Source organism: Dipodomys ordii, unplaced genomic scaffold (assembly GCF_000151885.1).
Source record: "Dipodomys ordii isolate 6190 unplaced genomic scaffold, Dord_2.0 Scaffold11, whole genome shotgun sequence".
Taxonomy (NCBI): Eukaryota; Metazoa; Chordata; class Mammalia; order Rodentia; family Heteromyidae; genus Dipodomys; species Dipodomys ordii.
This window is the reverse complement of record NW_012267227.1, coordinates 11,265,603-11,291,269: the sequence shown is the minus strand read 5'-3', so window position 1 is coordinate 11,291,269 and position 25,667 is coordinate 11,265,603. Positions and strand designations below refer to the sequence as shown.

At 40.1% G+C, this 25,667-nt stretch overlaps 1 protein-coding gene across 1 annotated transcript in view; it reads left to right on the top strand.

Moving 5' to 3' along the window:
* The first annotated feature begins 704 nt into the window (after positions 1–704).
* Positions 705–25,667, top strand: part of Ap4e1 (adaptor-related protein complex 4, epsilon 1 subunit) — a 64,242-nt gene continuing 39,279 nt past the window's right edge. The window contains exons 1-11 of the mRNA XM_013009957.1: positions 705–917; positions 4,261–4,332; positions 7,803–7,926; positions 10,519–10,592; positions 12,507–12,628; positions 15,397–15,556; positions 17,483–17,649; positions 20,825–20,898; positions 22,531–22,653; positions 22,754–22,863; positions 24,882–25,030. Of these exons, the coding sequence (XP_012865411.1) occupies positions 768–917; positions 4,261–4,332; positions 7,803–7,926; positions 10,519–10,592; positions 12,507–12,628; positions 15,397–15,556; positions 17,483–17,649; positions 20,825–20,898; positions 22,531–22,653; positions 22,754–22,863; positions 24,882–25,030 (1,325 nt within the window). The 5' untranslated portion in view covers positions 705–767. The remainder of the gene's footprint in view (positions 918–4,260; positions 4,333–7,802; positions 7,927–10,518; positions 10,593–12,506; positions 12,629–15,396; positions 15,557–17,482; positions 17,650–20,824; positions 20,899–22,530; positions 22,654–22,753; positions 22,864–24,881; positions 25,031–25,667) is intronic.

Here is a 25,667-nt window from a genome sequence, read left to right as displayed (position 1 = left end):
GTTTTTTTTTTTGGGGGGGGGGTCTGGTCGTGGGGCCTGAACTCAGGGCCTGGGCGCTGTCCCTCAGCTCTTCAGCTCAAGGCTAGCGCTCTACCCCTTGAGCCACAGCGCCACCTCTGGCTTTTTTCTTTTTGCTTATGTGGCACTGAGGAATCGAACCCGGGGCTTCATGCGTGCAAGGCAAGCACTCTACCACTGAGCCACCTTCCCAGCCCTCGATAATTTACGATTTCTGACTTTTGGAGGCCCTCGTGGTAGAGTCTTGGGGACGCGCGGGGCCGACTGGTTCGGGGGGGGGGGTCTCCGCAGCGTCGCGTCGCCCGGGCCCACGGAGAGGGGTGGTGGCTGGGGGGTGGGGAGGGGGTGGGGAGGGAGTCCCTAGGAGACACAACATGGGAACATTCCCGCACGGGGTGTCGGGCAGCGTCCGAGGGAAACTCTGAGGGAGTTAAGCTGCCGGACCGCCTGGTGGCTTCCATAGGAGCCCTCACCCAGTCTGCGGGTGTCGCCGCGCTGTCACTCACCGCCCCCGCGCTGTCACTCAACCCGTCAGCGCCGCCGCCAGGTGTCACCGTGACGCGCCCAAGCCGAGCGTCGCGGACTCGCCCAGCCTTCCGGCGGGCGCTGCGCGCGCACACACCGGAAGTCAATAAAGATTTCTCATTCAAAACACCGGAAGTGCCTACGGTGGCCGGCCAGGCAGCCGTAGCTGGGCATGAAGCCGGGCGGCGGAGGCCGCGGGGGAGGCGGCGGCGGCGACTACGGCGATGAGTGACATCGTAGAGAAGACGCTGACGGCGTTGCCGGGACTCTTTCTGCAGAATCAGCCGGTGGGAGGGTCCCCCGCTGCCAAAACCTCCTTCTCCTCCCGCCTGGGCGGCCTCATCCGCGGCATCACCGCGCTCACCTCCAAGCACGTAAGTGGGTCCGGAGAAGGGGTGGGGTGGGGTGGGGGGCCTGGAGGTCAGAGGTGGCCGGGGGGGGGGGTGGGCCCCGTGGGGTGGAAAGGCTCTGGCCAGCAGACCCTATGTGAGGAGGCCTCGCATGGTGCGGCCTCTTCATGGGGAGGCGTCCTAGGAAGTCCTCCGTGGGGAGGGCCCAGCCGAGAGGCCGAGACCCCGGTGACCCCGACCCGCACGTCCGTGGGGGGCGCAGGGCCGCGCGTGTGGCACCCCGTCCTGAGGTCTGTCAGGGAAGCGTCACTTTCCTGCTTCGTCTGACAACAACGGGGAAACCGAGTTTCCACCGTTTGGCTTCGACACTGACTGAAACTCGGATCCGGGATACGTGGCTTTACCTTCCGATCCCTCGTTATGTTTTCGCATCGTAGACCGTGGTGTAGGTGGTTTTGAGGATCCGATGAGATGTCAAGTCTGTGAAGGTAACCCACTGAGATACAACTACCAGGCACGAATTCCTTTACTAAGTTCCTTCCTCTTCCACAGCCCTGTCAGCTGAACAGCTCTGTCCACCTCCGCCTGCTGTTGAATACTTTGGGTGGGGGAACTTAAGGTTTTAGTCAAACTCAATGAGGTCTTCCCCCCCCCTTTTCTCAAATAACCAAAATCTTCCCAAAGTGTAAAATAGGCTGCATAGGCCCCTGCTTCCGATGGACTTTGAAAGTGAGTCATTATAATAGAAGTAATTAGAGTGAGCGGTGTGGCTCAAGTGGTAGAATGATTGCTTAGCATATGCCAAGGCCCAGAGTTCAAGTCCCAGTACTAGGAAAGGAAATAGTAGTTATTAAGTTCCCATAGACTTTAGGTGGGTTGCATGGGTTGCTCAAGATATTGATTTAAAGCCCAATAGTTTAACAAGTATTTGTAAGCAAGGTTATATAGTAAGAGTTAAACAAATGCTTTTTTTTCCCCTTAAGGGATTGGACATCTATTTTGGGGGTAAATATAAACACAAATATAATGCAATATAAATACCAGGAAAGAAAAAAAAAGACAGAACAAAATGTTCTACAGGTTTATGTCTGGCATCCATGGCTCAAGCCTGTAATCCTAGCTACTTGGAGGCTCAGAGAGGGAATTCAGAACTTGAGGCAACTTGGGGCAGAAGAATTTGAGATAATTGGAAAAATAATTGGTTAAAAAAAAAAAAGAGGGGGCTGGGAAGGTAGCTCAGCGGTAGAGTGCATGCCTTGCAAGCATGAGGCCCTGGGTTCGATTCCTCAGCACCACATAAACAGAAAAAGCCGGAAATGGCGCTGTGGCTCCAGTGGTAGAGTGCTAGCCTTGAGCTGAAGAGCTGAGGGACAGTGCCCAGACCCAGAGTTCAGGCCCCACGACTGGCAAAAAAAAAAAGAGGTTCAAGCAACAGAGTATCTGCCAAACACAAGCCTTGAATTCAAACCCCAGTACCTCAAAAGCAAAAGTTAAAAACTTTGCTATACTGGATAGGATCTGCTTAGTGTGCTTAATATTGCTTGTCTTTATGTTTTTCTTCTTTACTAATTTGTATAACATGTCCAATGAAATATTAAGAAAATTATGAGTGGCCTTAAATTGCCTGTTGTAACTATACATGGGCATTCAAATGTGGCAGTTCTTCACTAGTAAATCTTGATTAGCAACCTAACAAACACCTGCTAATTTAAAGATAGCATCATTAAAAAAAGAAATAGCATCATATTAGCCCAAAGTGGGGCCAATATGCTTAAGGAGGTAAAATGCAGTGCAGACATTGAAAGTGATCCCATCTGTGTGTGTGTGTGTGTGTGTGTGATAGGAAACAATAAGAAAAGGTTAAGGAAGAGGAAAAGATTTTAAGGAAAAAGACTCCATTTTTTCTGTATAGATTGTATAAGCTATTTCTATTCATGAATACTTTTTACTTCTAAAGGGAGGAAAATGAGACTCATTTTAGACCAGAAGAATTTCTTTCAACTTTCTGTACTTTTTTTTTCTTGCCTTGTCAATCCCAGGACTTGAACTTAGGTGCCTAGACTCTGTCCCTGACCTTTTTTGCTCAATAGTCCTCTACCACTTAGGCCACAGCTCTACTTCCAGCTTTTTGCTGGTTAATTGGAGATAAGAGTGTCATGGACTTTCCTGTCCAAGAAGTAGTGCCCAAGCTGGCTTTGGACTGTAATCCTCACATCTCAGACACTTGAATACCTAGTATTACAGGTATGATCCACCCATATCTAGCATTATACTTTTATTTTTATTTTTTCCAGGGCTGAGGACCGAACCCAGGGCCTTGCGCGCGCCGGGCGGGCGCCCTTCCGCTGGGCTAAACCCCCAGCCCTATACTTTTATTTTTTTAAAACATTTTAAATGGTTATTATAAAGGTGATGTACAGAAGGGTGATAGTTTTATAAGTTAGGTAATGAGTACATTTTTCTCTTTTTTTTTTTTTTCTTTGTCGGTCCTGGTGCTTGAACTCTGGGCCTGGGCATTGTCCCTTAGCTCTTCAGCTCAAGGTGAGCACTGTATGTACCACTTGAGCCACAGTGCCACTTCCAGTTGTCAGGTGATTAATTGGAGATAAGAGTCTCATTGATGTTCCTTCCCTGGGCTGGTTTTGAACCATGATCCTCAGATCTCAGTCCTCTGAGTAGCTAGGGTTAGAGGGTGAGCTACCACCTGGCTAACTATATTTCTTTTTAATTGAAAGTATTATACATTGTGTTTTCCCCTGTAAAAATCCTGTTAGTTGGGCTGGGAATGTAGCTTAGTGGTAGAGTGCCTGCCTAGTGCAGGAAGCCCTGGGTTCAATTCCTAAGTACCACATAAACAGAAAAAGCCAGAAGGGGTGCTGTGACTTAAGTGGTAGAGTGCTAGCCTTGAGCAAAAGAAGCTCAGGGACATTGCCCAGGCCCTGTATTCAAGCAAGATGGAAAAAAAAAATCCTGCTAGTTTTTTTTTTTTTTTGTCATGGGGCTTGAACTCTGGGCCTGGGTGCTGTTCTTCAGCTCTTCAGCTCAAGGCTAGTGCTTTGTCACTTGAGCCACAGCGCCACTTCTGGTTTTCTGAGTGGTTTATTGGAGATAAAAGTTTCAGGGATGTTCCTGCCCAGGCTGGCTTTGAACCATGATCCTCAGATCTCAGCCTCCTGAGTAGCTAGGATTATAGGCGTGAGCCACTGGCACCCAGCTTTTTTGTTATTATTTTTTTTTTTTTGTGGTACTGAATATCAAAAATCCGGAGCATTGCTAGGCAAGCTTTGCCACTGAGCTATACCTCAGCCCAATCCTGCTAGTTTAATAAGACAGTTACTTAAACATTTAAATATGTTTACTTTTTCAGGAAGAGGAGAAATTAATCCAGCAGGAATTGAATAGTCTGAAAGCAACTGTCTCTGCTCCTACAACAACACTGGTAAGTTTGTATAGTTAGTGCAGCACATTGGAATTTGAAATCTGGGCCAGTGGAGAATTGTGAGTAGCATTTACTGATGGTTTCTAAATTTTAGTGTGTTATGGTCCAAGTCAAAGGTACTAACTTAGGTTTTTATCCTCAACTGGTTGTACAGAAGCAAAGCTTGCCTGACTATGTGAAGTCAGGACCAATGTGATGATAGTTACTAAATGAGATGATACTCCTGGGGTGCCAGTACTGATCTTGCTGTTTTAATCTTGTACACATAGGAAACATTAGGATATGTCACTTTAGCATAGTATTTTCAGACCTAGATGGATACATTGTCAAATATTTTATGTCTGTTTATGTGACATTGGTGATTGAATGCAGGACTTTACCCATGCTAAACATGCACTTTACCACTGACTATATCTCCAACTGTATTGTAGACTTTTATTTTTAACTTAGAGCATTGACTGGTTGACAAGGTAGAAACATTACTTTCTTGCTATGAAACTAAGTGTATTGTATAGAAGCTAAATCAAGACCCAGTCTTGATTGGCCCAGACTTAGCCATCATAACTTGATTCTTTAGATAGTATTTGTTTTTGCTCAGTGAGTGGTCTTGGAACACAGGCCAGTGTGGGCAGTCTGCACATAGATTAGGACCCAGGTTTTTGCTGTTGTTAGGATTTTTTGTTGACATGTAGCAGTTGTAGATATTTATGGTATACAATGTGAGAATTAAATACATGTATACAATATGTAATAACAGAATTTTTTTTTTTTGTCTGTCATGGGGCTTGAACTCCGGGCCCGAGTGTTATCCCTCAGCTCTTCAGCTCAAGGCTAGCGCTCTACCACTTGAGCTACAGTGCCACTTCCAGTTTTCTGATGGTTTATTGGAGATAAGCATTTCATGGAGTTTCCTGCCCAGCATAACAAGATTTTTTGGGTGGTACAGTACTAGGGTTTGAACTTAGAGTCACATTGCTAGGCAGACTACCTACTATTTGAGCCATGCCCTCAGCCCTTTTTTGCTTTTGTTGTTTTGCAGTTCGTGTCTTCCACTTCTGCCTTGGGCCATCTTAAGACCTTGATCCTCCTTTTACATTGTGGGGAAGCACTGGCTTATAACGTGTGCCATGTCACCAAGTGATTAAGATGCTCGATTGACCTTAAACTGTGATCCTTCTAATTTCTTCCTCCCAAGTAGCTGGGATTACAAGCTTGAATTGCCTAATGTTAGTTTGTTGGTCTTTTTTTTTTTTTTTTTGCCAATCCTGGGCCTTGAACTCAGGGCCTGGGCTGTGCATGTGAGCCTCTCTATGCTGAAGGCTAGAACTCTACCACTTGAGCCACAGTGCTTCTAGCTTTTGTGTGGTATGAGGAATCAAACCCAGGGCTTCATGCATGCTAAGCAAGCACTCTACCACTAAGCCACATTTCTAGCCCATTTTTTTTCCTTTGTTTTGTTTTGTCAGTCATGGGGCTTGAACTCAGGGCCTGGGCATTCTATCACTTCGAGTGGTAGAGTGGTTTTTCAGGTGGTTAATTGGAGATAAGAGTCTCATGGACTTTTCTGCCCAAGCTGGCTTTGAACTGTGACCCTCAGATCTCAGTCTCCTCTGTAGTTAGGATTACAGGCGTGAGCCATCAGTGCCTGTCCTAATGCTGTTAGTTTTTTTGTTCTTTTTTTGTTTTTGGTTGGTCATGGGGATTGAACTCTGGGCCTGGGCTCTGATCCTCAGCTCTTCAGCTCAAGGCAAGCATTTTACCAGTTGAGCTACAGCCCCCCTGGTTTTCTGGTGGTTTATTGGAGATAAGAGTCTCACAGCCTTAAAAAAAAAAAAAAAAGAGTCTCACAGCCTTTCCTACCTTGGCTGACTTTGTGATTCTCAGATCTCAGCCTCCTGAGTAGCTAGGATTACAGGTATGAGCCACCAGCGCCCAGTTCTAATACCAGGTTTTTTGTTTTTTTTTTGGGGGGGGGGTCTGGTCGTGGGGCCTGAACTCAGGGCCTGGGCGCTGTCCCTCAGCTCTTCAGCTCAAGGCTAGCGCTCTACCCCTTGAGCCCAGCGCCACCTCTGGCTTTTTTTCTTTTTGCTTATGTGGTGCTGGGGAATCGAACCCAGGGCCTCAGGCATGCAAAGCAAGCGCTCTACCACTGAGCCACCTTCCCAGCCCCTCTAATATCAGGTTTTAAAACCGAGTTTTCTCCAACCAACATTTGTTCAACAAATACTTAATAGAGCCTTTTGTGAATTAATCATTGTGGGAATGTTTCTTCTCTCCCCAATAAAATATTAAGGTGATCATTTTATATGAGTATGTGATCTTGTACATGAATAATACTTATGAATCTGAAATGATTCATGTATTTCCTATGATATTATAATAATAATATCATAGACAAAACTCAAGACATCATTAATCCGGTACATTATAATATATATGTATGTGGATATTTATGTGTGGATGTGTGTCTTTGTGTGTATACCACATTTTTGTGCTTCATGGCATATAATAGAAATGTTACAAAATAGTTTCTCCCTTTTTATTTCGTTAGGTTTCAATTTTCTGCAATTGATAATATTATGTGCAGTTTTCCTTGCTACACACATAAATCTGGTGTTGGGTAGGATTGAGATTAATAGGTTGGAAGTTAGGAAGTCAGTTTAGGAGGAAGCATGTTTAGTAATTATGGCCATCCAGATGTGACATAGTAGTCTGTTTTTCTGGTGGTCTTATAGAAGTAGGATGACTGTTAAAGAAATTGTAAAGAGAATTTCTGTGTTGAGGAAAAGTGCTCTCTTCTCTAAAAACAAGAGAATAATATGTATGCAATTATCTTCCTTAAAGCTCATAGTGATTTCTGAAAAACTCTGAGATATTTCCATTTTACTAGGAATACAGGTGTGTACACGCTTTGCAATTTGATGCTGAAATGTAAAAAATTTTTTCATTATAGAAATCATTGCTAACTTCTGGGAATTTTATGCATATTTTTATTTGACGAGATATTAAAATTCTAGATGTGGTGTATTTTAGATGCCAAATAAGATTACTATGGATGTAATTTTGTCTCAGATATGTTTCACATTGTAACCAAAAAAATTTGGACACATAGAATTAGAAATACTTACAGCTGGGAAGTTGGCTCAGTGGTAGAGTACTTGCCTCACATGCATGAGGCCCTGAGTTCAATTCCTCAGTACCACATAAGCAGAATAAAAAAAAAATACAGCTTATTTATTTTGTTAGTACCACTATCAGTAAAATATTTGAAAAATTTGTTGAAATCCTGACTTCTGATAATTAAGATTGAAAACAACTTTTGTTTATGTATTCTGATATTGGGTGATTAATTTCTAATATCTTCCTTGTCTCTTTATTGCCTGGATTAAAGGTTATCCTGCTCATGAGTATTACAAAAAAATCAAAACATTGTGGTTCTGAATATAGTAACTGGACCTTATGTTTTTCAGAAAATGATGAAAGAATGTATGGTGAGACTTATATATTGTGAGATGCTTGGATATGATGCTTCCTTTGGCTATATACATGCAATCAAATTGGCCCAACAAGGAAACCTCTTAGAAAAAAGAGTAGGTATGTATGTGTCGTGTTTAAAGACTTTCATACTTAAGTTTTCCTTGAAGTTCCATTTACTGTATAAAAATGAGTATGGCAGGTATGTAATTTGTTTGTAGAACACTGCATTGTAATTTCCAAAGATTTAAATGATATCACTTCAGAAACCCAAAGCCTTTTAATGATCAGTTTTCCAGGTTCATACCATTTTGGGGTTACACAGAAGATTACATCTGAGGCAGGCACTGGTAGCTCACACCTGTAATTCTAGCTACTCAGCAAGGCTGAGATCTGAGGACCATGGCTCAAAGCCAGACAGGATAGGAAGGTCTGTGAAATCTTTTTTTTTTTTTTTTTGGGTCCGGTCATGGGGTCTGAACTCTAGGCCTGGGCGCTGTCCCTCAGCTCTTCAGCTCAAGGCTAGTGCTCTACCACTTGAGCCACAGCGCCACTTTCTGACTTTTTTCTGTTTGCTTATGTGGTGCTGAAGAATCGAACCCAGGGCCTCTGGCATGCAAGGCAAGTGCTCTACCACTGAGCCACCTTCCCAGCCCCAGGTCTGTGAAATCTTATCTCCAATTAGCCATTAGAAAAATGGAAGTGTTGCTATGGCTCAAAGAGGTAGAACATTGGCCTTGAACAAAAGATCTCAGGGACAGTACCTAGGCCCTGAGTTCAAGCCATATGACCAACCAAAAAAATTTAAAAAATTAAAAAAACATTAAAACTGGCCTAATCTTATGATAGTGGTTGGATAACTACAATATTTGTCAAAACTCATTGAGCTGTATTGTTAATAATATAGGTGAATTTTAAATTATACCTTAATAAAATAGGTTTTAATAATTTGGTCTAGGAGGGGAATGTGGCTTAGTGGTAGACTGCTTGCTTAGCATGCACAAAGCCAGAAATGGTGCTGTGGCTTAAGTGGTGGATTGCCGTCCTTGAGCAAAAAGAAGCTCAGGGACAGTTCCCAGATCCTGAATCCAAGCCTCAGGACTGGCAAAAAAAAGAGAACTCAGTCTAGAAGTAGAGCTCGAGAGAGTCCTAGCTTTGAGCCTTAGAGACAGCTCGCAGGTCCTAAGTCAATTAGCCCCAGTACTGACATGAAAAAAAAGAAAGAAAAGAAAAGTACTCTTAACACCATGGTTGGAAATTTTCCTCTTCCCTCTTTTCAATACAGTGTCTCAGTATGTAGCTTAGGCTGAACTCAGACTTGTGGTTCTCCTGCCTCCTGAGTACTGAGACTATAGGTGTGTGCCACCATACCTGGCTAATATTTCTGCATAATATAAAACTTAGGGCAAAAAACGTAAATCAATACTAGAGTGCTTGTCCAGCATGCACAAAGCCCTGCAGATAAGCATGAAAGGTAGGAGGAAGAAGGGAGAGGAGGGAGGAAGGGAGAAAAAGAAGAAGAAAAAAAGGAGTGGACTAGTGGATCTCAAGGGACTCTTGGCAGGGTTACATTCAATATCTACTTATCAAAGTAGCCAATAAAATTGAAATTGATTAGAATAATATTAAATATACTATTCTCACCTCCACAGATGTTAGGTTTGAGGATTAGAGGTACCTTTGTAAAAATTTTGTAAAGATTCAGCCCTGTATCGGGATTCCCAGAAAGAAGGACTAAAGACTAGAGTAGAGATGGAATGGAATGTGTTCTCCCCTCATTGAGATTGGTATTGTCATGTTCTTCTTCTTTTTTTTTTTTTTTTGTCAGTCTTGGGGCTTGAACTCTGGGCTTGGGCACTGTCCCTGCGCTCTTCAGCTCAAGGTGAGCGCTCTGCCGCTTGAGCCACAGTGCCACTTCCAGTTTTCTAGTGGTTTTTATTGGAGATAAGAGTCTCACAGGTTTTCCTGCCCAGGCTGGCTTTGAACCCCGATCCTCAGATCTCAGCCTCCTGAGTAGCTAGGATTACAGGTGTGAGCCACTGGCGCCCAGCTAATATCATATTCTTAAGGTCTATCATTCTGCACAAATTGTATTTACCAGTGCTATGAAATGATAGAGTTTTCATAAAGAGTCAGATGCTACATGTACATAATACTCCACTTGTTGAACCCCACTCCACCCCAAGTACTCTTCTATGTTGTATGTAGAATATTCTTTAGGGTCCTTTCTCCCTTTCTGTATTCCAAATCAGGCTCTAACTCTTGTGGTATCACTCATAGGACTTCTACCAAAAAAAAAATTAAGAAATCTATTAGTTACTTCCTTTTCTTAAAATACCAATTTTTCTTAAAGATTATATAAAATGGGAATTTTTAAGGAATTTTTTGGTCAAGATTGCTTGGCTTGTTTGCTGGGCTCATTCTCTAGGCCTGTGTTTTGCTGCTTATTTTGGGGATGGAGTCTTGAGGACTGATCCTGCCCAGGCTGTCTTTGAATATATCAGTCCTCTAAATCTCAGCCTCCTGAGAGTAGGTAGAATTGTAGACCTGAGCCAGCATCTGGCTTACAATTTGTTTTTATGTTTGCCTATGACTACTATGTTTGACACTTAAAACATAAACTATATTATTGCTTTGTATAACTTCTTGGGAATAATATATTTTTGGTAGGTACTAATGAGGCCGTTCTTTCATTTTTTTTTTTTTTTGTAGGCTATCTGGCTGTTTCTTTGTTTCTACATGAAAGTCATGAACTGTTGCTTCTCCTTGTGAATACAGTGGTAAAGGTAAGTACTATGTGTCTGTTAATGTGAAGTCTGAAACTATTTCTACTGTTTCTGAGATGGCTCCATATCCAATTGAATTCAGTAATTTTGGAAGTAGATAGGCTAAAAGAATGGGCTTAGAATGATCTTTTTAAAATCAGTTTCTGCATTTTTATAATGAAGGTGTATAATGGAACTTAACTAATTTTGAGGATTAAGTGAAACACTAGCTAGACTCATGCCTATTACCCCACCTACTCAGGAGGCTGAGATCTGAGGATAACTGTTCTAAACCAGCCCAGTTAAGAAAGTCTATGAGATCCTTGTCTTCAGTTAACCAGCAAAAAGCCAGAAGTAAAGCTGTGGCTCACTGGTCCTTGAGTAAAAAAGCTAATGGACAGTGCCAGTCTCTGAGTTCAAGCCCCAATACCAGCACACACACACAAAAAAAAAAGAAGGAAAAAGGAAGAAAGACTAGAGTTGTTGCTCTTCCTGCTGCTGTTCTTGTCCATATTGTCATTGAGTTTGGGGACAGCAGTTGGAATGATAACCATATTACCAGATTGTTTGCCAGGGTAACTGCATGCTGTAGTCTTTTCCTCTAGGATTTATCTAAAGGAATGTAGATAGAACTTGAGTAACTGCAATCTTTAAAATTCAAAAAGTCATTTACAATGGGTACAAACATACTTGCTTGGCAAAATTACACAAATGATAAACACATAACTTAGTCTGTACTCACAATTTTTTCCTATTAAATTTCTAATCAGATCTAATAATGAAGTATAATTGAATTATCAGTCTTTTTCCTGTTTTTTTTTGGTGTGTATTGGACTTTCAATATGTGAGTATGGAGTGTCTATTTGTACAATATTTTCTGAAGTTTAAATCAGTTACTAGTAGCTTAAATTTTTCAAAAAAAATTTTTTTTGGTTGGTCATGGGGTTAGGATTACAGCTTTAGCCACTGGCACCGGGGTAAACTTTTCAAAAATTTAAAAATGTATTTTGAAGTTTCTATAGAATGATTAATAAAATATGTGCCTTAAGTTAATATGAATATATGCATTTTATTGTACAAATTCTAAAGTTACTTTTTTTGTGTGCCAGTATTCTTATGTGGTGCTGAGGAATCGAACCCAGGGCCTTAGGCATGCAAGGCAAGCACTCTACCACTGAGCCACCTTCCCAACCCTCCTGAGCATTCTTTTGCTCAAGGCTAGCCATCTACCACTTGAGCCACAGCTCCACTTCTGGCTTTTTTGTTTTGGTGGTTAATTAGACATAAGATTTTCACAGACTTTTCCTGCCCAAATTAGCTTTGAACTGTAATCAGCCTCCTGAGCAGCTAGGATTACAGATGTGAGCCACCAGCACCCAACTTAAGTTTTAAATTTTTACTCATGATTAACTAGAAAAATTCATAAAATTGTTTTGTTAGTAGTTTGAGATGTTTTAAGCACTATAATAGACAGAAATGGCTAGCTTTTGTATTAGTTTCCATTTATATCTACCTGTCACCTATCTATCTATCTATCTATCTGTTCTATTAAGGCAAATGAAACAGATAGGGATAGTCCCATAAAATGTGACATAAGAGCTGGGCACCAGTGACTCACGCCTGTAATCCTAGTTACTCAAAGCCAGCCTGGGAAAGTCTGTGAGACTCTTTATCTCCAATAAACCACCAGAAAACCAGAAGTAGCACTGTGACTCAAGTGGTAGAGCGCTCACCTTGAGCTGATGAGCTCAGGGACAGTGCTCAGGCCCAGAGTTCATAACCGACCAAAAAAAAAAAAAGTGACATAAGTATAAATGCACAAAATAAATATAAAGCTGGGAAGAATTCACTAAATATATAGGCTTAGTGCAGTGATAAATTTGCCATCCTTAGTTTGAAACTTTACACTGAAAGTTTTCTTTGTAATAATGCCAGGACTTGCAGAGCACTAACTTGGTGGAAATATGTATGGCTCTTACTGTTGTCAGCCAGATTTTCCCTCGAGAGATGATTCCAGCTGTTCTTCCTTTAATAGAAGATAAACTTCAGCATTCTAAGTAAGTAAATTCTTTTGGTATTAGTGTCTTTACTGTATATTTCAAATAAAAATGTATACTAAGCCGGGCACTGGTGGCTCAGGCCTGTAATCCTAACTACTCAGGAGGCTGAGATCTGAGGATGATGGTTCAAAGCCAGCCCCAGCAAGAAAGTCTGTGAGACTCTTACCTCCAATACACCACTAGAAAACGGGAAGTGACACTGTGGCTCAAGTGGTAGAGTGCCAGCCTTGAGCTGAAGAGCTGAGGGACAGCATTCAGGCCCAGAGTTCAAACCCCATGACTGACAAAAAAAAGTATACTAGATTTATTATAACTAACTTAATGCTACTACAATAGAGAATATTCTTTGATTATCAGTTATTACACAAAAATCCCAATAGAATTGACCTTATGTTTTTGCAGATTTAGAAAATGTTAGATGGCTTTCTAAAGTTAAGGCCTCTCTAAAGTGAGCATTATCATCAGGAATCCTTTGTTTTTCTCTCATTTCTTTCCCTCACAAGCAATGGTGCTGCTTTCCTTTAGCTATAAAGGCTTGAAATTGCCAGACGCCGGTGACTCACGCCTGTAATACTAGCTACTCAGGAGGCTGAGATCTCAGGATCATGGTTCAAAGCCAGCCTGGGCAGGAAACTCCGTGAGATTCTTATCTCCAATAAACCACCAGAAAAACGAGAAGTGGTGCTGTAGCTCAAGTGGTAGAGTACTTGCCTTGAGCTAAAGAGCTGAGGGACAGCACTCAGGCCCATAGTTCAAGCCCCACAACCGACCCCAAAAAAGGCTTGAAATTCCTTAATTCTCAAAAAGTTGTTTAGAAGATGAAGAAAAATTATAGAAAACGGAAAAATAGTTCAAGTGCTCTGAACACAAAGCTTCAGTATACTGGGAAGGTACTTTTTTCCACACTTTTTTGGGGGGCTAGTATTAGGACTTGAACTCAGGGCTTGGGAGCTGTTCCTTAGCTCTTTTTGCTCAAGGCTGGTGCTCTACCACTTGCGACACATCTCTACTTGGCTGGTTTTTGAACCTCAATCCTCAAATCGTGGTCTCTTTAGTAGCTAGGATTGCAGGCATGAACCACTGGTATCTGGAGGACTCCCTTCCCTCCCCGCCCACCCCCATCCCCGCCTGGGTATTGCAATATATCCCAGGCTGGCCTGGAACTTAAAACGATGTTAGCCTCTCCTGTCCTGGGATTATAGGCACTCCTTACTGTACCCAGCTAGTATACCATCTCTGTATTTTTGCTTCATGTTTGCTAGATATTATCTGCTACAAGTGAACACTGAGACTAGCATGTGCTTTTCTTCTGCTATCATGAGATTTTAAAACAAAAGCAATGCAAGGAGAAGAGTAATACCTGCACTTCACCATCCTCAGAATATTTGGAGTATGCTTGTCTGTAATAGAAAGAAGATTTTTAATTGGCTTTGGTAGCTCAGTCTGAAATCCCAAAAATTTAGGACACAAGGGGATCTTGAATTTGATGTATGCTGAGTTTCATGCAGGTTAACAAAGAAATATTAAACATTTTTTAACATTTATAAATATTAAATTTAAATATATGAATTTAATTTTGGTAAATATTAATATAATTTTAATTTGATTGATATTTATAAATGCTCATTTAATAATCTAGCTGAAATTCCTTATTGTTGGTTTAAACTTATTATTATCTTGTCTCAATTTCTAGATACAATATTTTAAAAAATGAGGCCGGGCACCCTCGTTCACGCCTGTAATCCTAGCTATTCAGGAGGTTGAGATCTGAGGATCAGGGTTCAAAGCCAGCCCAGACAGGAAAAGTCCGAGAGGCTCTTACTTCCAGTTAACCATCAGAAAACTGGAAGTGGTGCTGTGGCTCAAGTGGTGATAGAGCACTCGCCTTGAGCTGAAGAGTTGAGGGCCAGTGCCCAGGCCTAGAGTACAAGCCCCATGAGTTTTAAAAAATGAAATTAAAGAATTAAGAAATTTTTCTTGTTTTAACTGATTGCTAAAGTAATATTACAGTGGTGGCTCACACCTGTAACTCTAACTCCTAAGGAAGCTGAGATCCTGAGGATCAAGGTTTGAGGCATTCCTTGGGCAGAAAAGTCCATACAACTCTGTCTTCAAATAACCAGCAGAAAGCAAAGCTGGAGGTGTGGCTCAAGTAGTCACAGTTAAGCAAGCAGGCCGAATGAGCTTGAGGTCTCGAGTTCAAACCCCAGCACTGCCACAAAAAAAAAGTTCTAGAGCTTGGGATATAGCTAAGTATTAGAAAACTTGCCTTATATCTACAAGGCCCTGATTTTGATTTCAAGCACTTAAATAAAAGCATACTAGGGGCTAGGAATGTGGCTTATGAGTGGTAGAGCGTTTGCATGAAGACCTAGGCTCCATTCCTCAGTACCACATAAAAAGAAAAAGCCAGAAAAAGTGACTAGAGGAATTTTTAATATATAGTATAGGCAGTTAAAGCCTCTTGATCCAAATGTGGTTGTACGTAGCTGTAATTCCAGCACTGGGCAGGCTGAAGTAACATAGAGAGTTTGAGTCCACCTTGATCTACATAGTGAGACCTTTCAAATAGGGAAAAAAAATCTTGAGAGATTTTAATTTTTAGAAATAACTACTTTTTATATTTGTTGCATTAGAATAAAGAAAGTGATAAGATATATATCATTCTTTGTTTCTTTTTTTGAAATCATCTGGCCTATAATCTATTCAAACTAAGTATCTGATGGCTCACATTGTCTTGTTGAAATTTAATTTTTCATCCTTAGGGAAATTATTCGAAGAAAAGCTGTTCTAGCATTGTACAAATTCCATCTCATTGCTCCTAATCAAGTACAGCATATCCATATTAAGTTCCGGAAAGCACTTTGTGACAGAGATGTTGGGGTCATGGCTGCTTCTTTGCACATATACCTTAGGATGATTAAGGTAAGTTGGAAATTTCAGCAAGTACTGAGTAGCTACCATAGAAAAATATAACTAGAATTAAAAGAAAACTCATACATTTCAATAAAATGCCTCATTACCATTATTTTTGCTGTTAATTTGACTTTCTTTTATTGTTACTGTAAAGGTGATGTAAAGAGGGATTACACTGGGCTGGGAAGGTGGCTTAGTGGTAGAGCGCTTGCCTTGTATGCATGAGTCCCTGGGTTCGATTCCTCAGCACCACGTAAGCTGGAAAAAAAAAGCTGGAAGTGGCTCTGTGGCTCAAGTGGTAGAGCGCTTGCCTTGAGCTGAAGAGCTGAGGGACAGTGCCCAGGCCCAGAGTTCAGACCCCACAACCGGACCCCCCCAAAAAAAGAGGGGTTACACTTACGTAAGTTGGGTAATCAGTATATTTCTTTTTAGACATTGTTACCTCTTTCCTCATTTCTCCCAGTTTTTCTCTTACCAACCTCCCCCAGTATTGACTTTCTAATAGTAATTTTGGCACGTGTTGACGGCGTGAATTGTGATATCATTACAGAATTAGATCGCTTTGAGTGCCTGCAGTGTTTTTATGTTACAGAAATGTGGAAAAATGGTGGTTGGGAAAGATGATTGAAAGGGGAAGGTTTTTTAAGCAGTGAATCTCTTTCATACAGCTTCATGGGATACCTAACAGCTGGTAGAAGAGAGAAGAGCAGGTGCAGGTTATGCCAGGTATAGCTGACAGTGTTGGCTGCCTGCACTGAGACTGGGGTAGTCAAGGGGAGAGGAAGGTTGAATGGTATGGTAAAATACTTTTCTAAACCATGATGGATATGTACCAGTTCAGCAGTTCCCTCTCAATGTATTTCCTGAAACTTTGTCTTCAAAAGTATACTCAGTCCTCAGTGCAAAAATTATATTTGTATAAAAATATAAAATTGTTGTGGGGGATTTTATAAATGCCTGTTGTCACAGAATGAAATGTGTTGTTGAACTCATTATGATTATAGAACCAAAATTTAATCAGGTGCTACTGGCTCATGCCTGTAATCCTAGCTAAAAGGCTGGGATCTGCGGATCACATTGTGAAGCTAGCTTGGACAGAAACATCTGTGAGACTCTTAATTATAGAGTGCCACCCTTGAACAGAAAAGCCAAGCAAGAGTATAAGGTCCTGAGGTTGAGCCCCAATACCAAAAGAACCAAAGCTTATCTTCTTCTTTTATATGCATTTTGTTACAAAATGGTGTAGTATAAATATATTTAACATTAAATCTTATTCTCTATTTAATGTATATTAAAATTTCCTTTCCAAAAATTTGCCTGTGAAAACATTATTGCAATGGAGAATCTAACATTCAGCAAGGAGGATATATTTTATTTTCCTAGTTCAAGACATTAGTCAGAGAGATATTCAAGGCATTATCATCCAGGAGTAAAAGTATATTTATATGCTATATGGGTAATTAATTTTGAAGGCTTTGAATGTTTAGGGCTTCAAATGTAGTCTCCAGTGCTTTTGTACCAGAATTTAACTCTTATGTCTTTTACACACACAGTTCAGAAATTGCAAACAGGCCCTGATTTTTATTGAATCACAGTGTTACTGCTTTTTTTCAATATGCCAATTATTTTCACTTTATACTTTATTTCCTACTACTGGCTAGTAAGGATTCTGTGACGTAATTGTAAAGCTTTTAAAATGTGATTAAACTGTGAAGGAAAAAGTAGAGAGTGTGCAAGCTTTTCTGGGGATGATTCATCTTTGGGTTGGGTAGCCAGAAGAGTCTTAAATGGAAGAAATTATGTATATCAATAACTCTTATTAAATGTGAACATAAACTAAATGAGAATGTTTTAAGGGAGGTTCGATATGACATTTTAACCAAGCCTATTTCATATTTGATAAGACATCATCAAAAAGTTGCTTTTTTTATGTAGGAGAACCCGTCTGGATATAAAGACTTGACTGGAAGTTTTGTAACCATTTTAAAGCAAGTAGTTGGAGGAAAGCTCCCAGTAGATTTCAATTACCACAATGTGCCAGCACCATGGTTACAGATTCAGCTTTTGAGAATACTAGGACTTCTAGGAAAAGATGATCAAAGGTAAACCATTCTAAGTAAGTTACTTAATGACTCCATACTGTAGCACTTAGTTACTTGGAGGTTTTAGTCTTACTTTGGCTTAGGCTTTAGTCACTTAGAGGTTTCATGATCATCCACATTCTGCCGGTGCTTTGTTGACTTAATAGTGATCAATGAATGTGAAAAGTTCATAAATTTTTGAGTAGTCCATGGGGTAATATTGAAGGTCCTTTACATCCTGTCTGCCTCATCAATTATTCACATTTACTTTGTCATTCTCTCTCTTTCTGTGGACATATATACATGATTTTTTCACCTCTATTGTTTGAGAGCAAATCCAATTATATGTTAGTTCCTTTACAATCAAGAGGCTTGGTTTGAGTCTTATATATTGAGAAAAGACTTGCTAATCAATGTTCTGACATTGATGTCATATAGTATGGGGTATACATGTTCTAATTTTCTAGCCTAGTTCTACAGAGGGACTGTTTTCTCCTATATTGCTCCTAGAAATGTCTTCTCATCTTCGTACCAGAACCAATCTTCTCTGAACTCTTCATCAGTGCTAATTGGGCTGTATCACTTTTGATTACTGTGTCAGCTTTTTCCTGTGTGTATCAGTCTCAAGTCCTGATTAGAGTGCAACACCCAAAGTGATGAGGAAATTCACATTAGAAATGTTTCTCCTAATTTTATTTTATTTTATTTTATTTTTTTGTCGGTCGTGGGGCTTGAACTCTGGGCCTGGGCGCTGTCCTTCAGCTCTTCAACTCAAGGCGAGCGCTCTACCACTTGAGCTACAGCGCCACTTCCGGTTTTCTGGTGGTTTATTGGAGATAGGAGTCTCACAGTCTCTCCTGCCCGGGCTGGCTTTGAACCTCGATCCTCAGATCTCAGCCTCCTGAGTAGCTAGGATTACAGGCGTGAGCCACCAGCGCCCGGCTTCTCCTAATTTTATTTTATGTAATTCCACACTATGCTAATAGAGAGCTCTCGTTTGAGCTCACTGGAATTCTACTTATTTATTTATTTAATGCATTTATTTATTTTTAATGCCAGTCCTGAAGCTTGAATTTAGGTCCTGGGCTCTGTTTCTGAGCTTTTGTTGAACTACAGCCCTACTTTCAGCTTTTTTTGGTGGTTAATTGGAGATAAGAGTCTCACTGACTTTACTACCTGCCTATCCTGGCTTAGGACCATGATCCTCAGAGCTCAGCCTCTGGAGTAGCTAGGATTATGGGTGTGAGCTCCTGGTCCCCAGCTAGAATTCTATTTTAAAATTTAGTATTGGGGTATTATCGCTTATCCTCTAAAAAAGATAATGCTCTTTGATGTTAAGGAATTTTACTTAAGGAATTTTATTTAATTCATTTAGCCATATCTTTTCTTGGATGGATTTGAAGAATATACAAAGTTGAGTAAGATTCCTTATCTTCGAAGGGCTCCATGGAATAGTAATTAGGCTAGGTTCAGAAATGGATATATAAAGAGTGTAATGTTGTACTATGTACTATGTAATTATGTACTGTGTAACTATGTTTTCTTCTATCTTCTCTCCACTTATATTTTTTCAACATAAATCTTGTAATTTATAAGAAAGATAAGCTCAATATAACAGAGTAAAAATGTCACTTCATAATAGGATTCTAAAAGTATTGAAAGAAAAAAATTTCCCGAAAAGCCTTTTTCTTATCATTTGAATATTTTCTTGTGTTTTATAGTATTGGGTGCTTTTTTGTTTTTTGTTTTTGTTTTGTTTTTGGTGCCAGTACTGAGGCTTGAACTCAAGACCTGGGTCCTGTCCCTGTGCTTCTTTTGCTCAAGGCTAGCACTCTACCAAATAGTTTATTGGAGATGAGAGTCTCATGGACTTCCTAGCCCGGACTGGCTTCGAACCATGATCTTCAGCTCTCAGCCTCCTGAGCAGCTAGGATTACAGGTGTGAGCCCCCGGCACCTGGCTGATTTTTGGCTTTTTAGGATTGGTAAGACATGCCATGGTGGAAGAAGGCTTAAATAGTATGTGTTTTATGCTGTGGTTCTCTAGTCTCATTATTAGATTGTCAAGATAGAATGAAAGTACTTGTACATAAAATTGACTTTTCTACTTCTGTATTTGTAAAAAGAAAAGAAGGGAACATAATTTTCTGAAGGGAACATAATGTTCATGGTATCAAATTTATACATCCTCAGGTTATTTTGATGTTTTTGTTTTATAGCATCATTTCTCTACAACACCTTTGTATATAACTTAACGGTTTTTTTGTTTTTTACTTATACTGGGACTTGAACTCAGAGCCTCGTGCTCTTATTTGGCATTCTTGCTTACAGATGGCACTTGCCTCTTGAGCCACATCTCTACTTCTAGGTATTTGGTGGTTAATTGGAGATTTTGTATTTGTCTGCCTGGGCTGGCTTCAAACTGTGATCCTCACATCTCAGCTTCCTGAGTAGCTAGGATTACAGGTATAAGCCACTGGTGCCCAGCTGCTGCTAGTCTTTTTTCCATTACTGTTTTTTGAATTTACGAAGCATACAAAAATACCAACTGGGAAGCAATAATTTTCACATTGATTTCTTGGCCAGGAATTTTAGAGGCTTGGAGGCTGAGTACTCTGGCACTTTAAGCACTGTATGATTTTTGTTTGTCTCAACCTACATGCTGTTTCTGTTATCAGAACAGGTAGACTGTTACATAAAAACGGGTAGCTGCTACATATAAAATTTAATAATTTTAGAAATAAATGAAGGTTACATTTTTCTTGCTAAAGAACCTAGTTGCTCTCTGGGGAAAGACTAGTATTCGAATATCTTAAAAGAAACAAGTTGGTTAAGAAAACAGATAATATACTGTTTAAAAGATATTACTATAGTGATTTGAATGTTACAAAAATTTTATTTGTTTAAGCAGATTATAACCTGGTTTGACTACTAGGACCAGATGAGGGAAGAGTTGACCGAACTCTGTTTGTGTCCTCAGTTGCTAACTAGCCAAGTTTGGTAGAACAGGAGATTCAACTCAGGAAAAGAGCAAATGAAATCATTTGAAGTAAAGTTGGGTAACTTTACTATAAAATGAATTTCTTTCGCTTTTCTTCTGTAGATCCTCAGTTTTAAAGAGAGAAAAATTTGAAAAACTATGTTTTGTTGGGTTAGAATACTGTAATTCTACTGCAAATAAAATATCTTTCAAACAGGACAAGTGAATTAATGTATGATGTTCTTGATGAATCCTTACGAAGAGCTGAATTAAATCACAATGTCACTTATGGTAGGTAACATATACATGTTCTTGTAATAACTAATGTTGTTTTTAGTATTGTAGCTAAATCTATGTTAGAAACTATAAATTCCAATAGAATTTTATGCACGAATTTTAAGGGTTTTTTTGGATTAGGTAATGAATAATAGTAATACTTTGAAACTATTACCTTTTCTAATATTGAGTTAAATTTATTGTTATCAATTGAAAACAAACCTGTCTTGGGATGCTTTAGTGTGCCTGCTGGTATTTTCAGATTTTTGGCTCTCCAGTACCCACTCAGAATACCATTGTGTGGCTCAAACTGGCTTCTACCTTACCATCCTCCTGCCCTCCCCTCTGAGTGGTGAGGATCTTAGGCAAGTAGAGCTGTGCCCAGTGCATAGATCTGCTTTTAAGTCTGATTCTGTGTTAGTGCTGTGTCTCATTTCTGATACTGTGACTCTTTAGGACATACAGCACTTTAACGTGTCTCAATGATTCTTCTGATCATGGCAAAGCTCCAGTTCCTCAACTCATAGGACTTTGGTTTTTCTTTTTCTTTGGTACTGGTCCTGGGCTTGAGCTCAGGGCTTGGGCACTGTCCCTGAGCTTTTTTTGCTCAAGACTAACACTCTATAGCTTGAGCCACAGTACCACTGCTGACTCTTTTTTTTTTTTTTGAAATTAATTAGAAATAAGAGTCTCACAGACCTTCCTGCCTGGGCTGTCTTCAAACTGAAGTCCTCAGATTTCAGCCTCCTGTGTAGCTAGAATTATAGGCATGAGCCATCGCTGCCCAGCCAGTTCATTTGTTTTGTTTTGTTTTGTTGGTTGTGGGGCTTGAACTCAGGGCTGGGGCACTGTCCCTGAGCTCTGTTGCTCCAAAGTTAGCTCTTTACCACTTTGAGCCATAGTTCCATTTCCAGTTTTTGAGTGGTTAATTGGAGATAAGATAAGCCTGGGTTGGCTTCAAACCATGATCCTTAGATCTCAGCCTCCGGAGTAGCTAGGATTACTCACATGAGCCATCAGCACCTGGCCCAGCTCATGTTTTTTTAAGGAATTGGAAAAAAAAATTAGTGTCTCCTTTAATCACTAAAGTGTTAAGACTCGTGACATTATTAGAAAGTACATCTAGCACACAAGAGGTGCAATAGAATGCTTTATATATTAAAGGTTAATTTTAAAGTAATTGCAAGATTTTTGAATAATAACCCTCTCTTTGAAACCCAGGCCAACTTAAAATTATTATATTGTAGTAAACTACATACATGATTTCTGTGCATAAGTGGTAGAAACTACTTGAAAGCAAAATATTTTAAAGTCCTCAAGGAGTTTTGGAAAGATTGTCTGCATGTCCATTAGAATGGTAGCTTATGGAGGGGAAGGTGTTTTGAGTTTTGCTCACTGCTGCTTCCATGGTATCAATATGCATAAGGCACACATGAGGGGTTTGATAAATACTTTGTGCATAAGTAAATGCCTCAGTCTTATTACTGGTAATATAATTTTCTTTAAATTCTAATAAAGTAAGACTGAAAACAATAAAGATTTCTTTGAAAATTTTCTGTAGAAAATTTTGTTTATTTTAAGTCTTACAGAAATATATTCTTTCTTGAGCCTTAATAAGTCTGCCATTTTTATGTTTTTCTTCTTCAGCTATTCTGTTTGAATGTGTGCACACAGTCTATTCTATTTATCCTAAATCAGATTTGCTTGAGAAGGCAGCCAAATGCATAGGAAAATTTGTTCTGTCACCTAAAATAAACCTCAAGTATCTAGGTAAGGAAATTGGCTTTTTTGCTAGGAATTTTAAACAGTGTTTGAAATTTGCTGGGTACTTGTTGTAAGTCACTTCATGTAATGTAATCTTTGTGTCTAGGACTGAAGGCTCTTACCTATGTTATCCAACAGGATCCCACTCTGGCTCTTCAACACCAGATGACAATAATTGAATGCTTAGACCATCCTGATCCCATTATTAAAAGAGAGGTAAACTGGAATTTTGAATAGTGTACGTAAAGTGTTAACATTTCTAAACTTTTGGTTGGTGTTCTGGAGAGAGATTAAAGTGGCAGATTATGTCTTTTAACTTTTCTGTATATTGAATTCTGTCAACAGTGACAAGAATTTGTATTTTGTTTTAGTTTTGTGTTTGGAGATAGCATCTTGCTAGGCAGCTCAGGCTAGACGTGACCTCATAATCCTCATGTCTCAGCGTCTCAGGTGCTGGGGTTACAGACATACACCACCGTACATGGCTCACAACAGTGTTTTTAGATGACAAATTCAGGAGTTTAATTTCAGTTATCTATCTGCATTAATTAGTGTCTTTATAGCCTAAACATGATATGGGAACCTGAATTCTAGTACTAGGTTGTCTTATGAGTATGTATTATAAACAGTATAATTTATGATGGACCAATTTTACATATATAAAAGCCTTTCACTTGGGCCAGTCTTGAACTGCAGTCCTCCTATCTTTGTCTCCCAAGTAGCTGGGATAGCAGGAGTATGTCATCACACCAAGCCAAAGTTTTTCATTCCTGTTTCTTTTTTCTTTTTTCTGTTTTTTGGTCGGTTGTGGGGCTTGAACTCTGGGCCTGAGTGCTGTCCCTCAGCTCTTCAGCTCAAGGCCAGTGCTCCACAGCTTGAGCTACAGTGCCACTTCTGATTTTCTAGTGGTTTATTGGAGATAAGAGTTTCATGGACTTGCCTGCCCGGGCTGGCTTTGAACCGCGATCCTCAGATCTCAGCCTCCTGAGTAGCTAGGATTACAGGCGTGAGCCAATGGCCCCTGGCTACTCCTGGTTTTTAAAAATAATAAAGGTTAGCCAGCGCTGGTGGCTCACCCCTGTAATCCTAGCTTACTCAGGAGGCTGATATCTGAGGATCGCAGTTCAAAGCCAGCCCAAAGCCAGCCCGGGCAGGAAAGTCCATGAGACTCTTATCTCCAATAAACCACTAGAAAACCAGAAGTGGTGCTGTGGCTCAAGGAAGGGGTAGAGCACTTGCCTTGAGCTGAAGAGTGCAGGGACAGCGCCCAAGCCCAGAGTTCAAGCCCCACGACTGACCAAAAAAAAAAAATAAATAAATAAAATAAAGGTAAAGCTTGGCACAAGTGCCTCATACCTATAATCCTAGCTACTCAGGAGACTGACATCTGAAGGATCATGGTTCAAAAGCCAGCCTGAGCAGGAAAGTCCATGAGATATTTATCTCTTATTAACCACCAAAAAGTTAGAAATAGAGTTGTGGCTCAAGTGGTAGAGCACTAGCCTTGAACAGCACCCTGGCCCTAAGCCCCAGGATTGGCACAAAGAAAAAAAAATGTAATGATAAAAAGGAGAAAATATAATAAGTATATAAATATCTTATAAGCAGGGAGATAAAATACAGCTTGAGTGAATACTGTGAACACTTAATGACTAATTTTTAAAAGATCATGAACTTGAATTTTAAAAGCTTTTTTTGTTGTTGGTGGTGATAGCGCTTGAACTCTGGGCCTGGGCATTGTCCTTTAGCTCTTCAACTCAAGGTGAGCACTGTACGACTTGAGTCATAGTGCCACTTCCAGTTTTCAGGTGGTTAATTGGAGATAAGAGTCTCACGGACTTTCCTGCATGGGCTAGCTTTGAATCATGATCCTTATATCTCAGCCTCCTAAGTAGCTAGGATTATAGGTGTAAGCCACCAGCGCCTGGCTAAAATTTTATATTTTGAGAAAATATAAACCTTTAACTTTTTAGTTTTTACATTACATGTTTTGACATGTGTAATTGTCTGATCCTAATTAGCTCAATAATAATTGTGATCAATTTACTTTTTGACAATTTCACTTTAGACGGTTTTTAGATAAGTTTGTATTTCTTGATCATCTATTAACTACCTAGTAGATGTATGAAAAAAGTAGGCCATTTAATTGTGTTATAACCAAATATGTTATTGTGTCTATTGATGTTATCCTGAGTCAATTAATAATGTTGTTTTTATTTTTCTTTGTTAAATAGACACTGGAACTTCTTTATAGAATTACAAACACACAGAATGTAACCGTTATTGTCCAGAAAATGCTTGAATATTTACATCAGAGTAAAGAAGAGTATATCATTGTCAATTTGGTTGGCAAAATTGCTGAGCTGGCTGAGAAATATCCTTTGCTTTGACTATGAGTCATAAAATGCCTTTGGTTATACAGTTATTTTAAAATGATTGGTACAGACTTGAATGTTGACTCTAGGGACCTAGCAGTACCTTTCATTCTTGGTTTTCAAACATTCTTTTTTCAAATATTTATTTGTCTGTTTGTTTGTTGTTGGTCGTGGGGCTTTAATTCAGAGCTCTTTTACTCAAGTCTAATACTCTTAACACTTGGAATCACAGCATCACTCCTGGTTTTCTGGTGGTTAATTAGAGATAAGACTCTCACAGACTTTCCTGCCTAGACTGGCTTAAACCATGATCCTCAGATCTCAGCCTCCTGGGTAACTAGGATTACAGGCATGAGCCACTGGCGCCCAGCTGTTCCTGCTCTATTTCGATTCTGTAGAAGTTCTTGCCTTTGGAGAAGGATGGGTATCCTAAAATGCACCCTTTGCAATATTGTTTGTTGTTGTTGTTGGTTGTGGGGTCTGAACTCTGGACCTGGGCGCTGTCCCTCAACTCTTCAGCTCAAGGCCTTCTACCACTTGAGCCACAGCGCCACTTCTGGCTTTTTCTCAGGACCTCATTTATGCAAGGCAAGCACTCTACCACTGAGCCACCTTTCCAGCCCCTATTGTTTGTTTATATTGGAA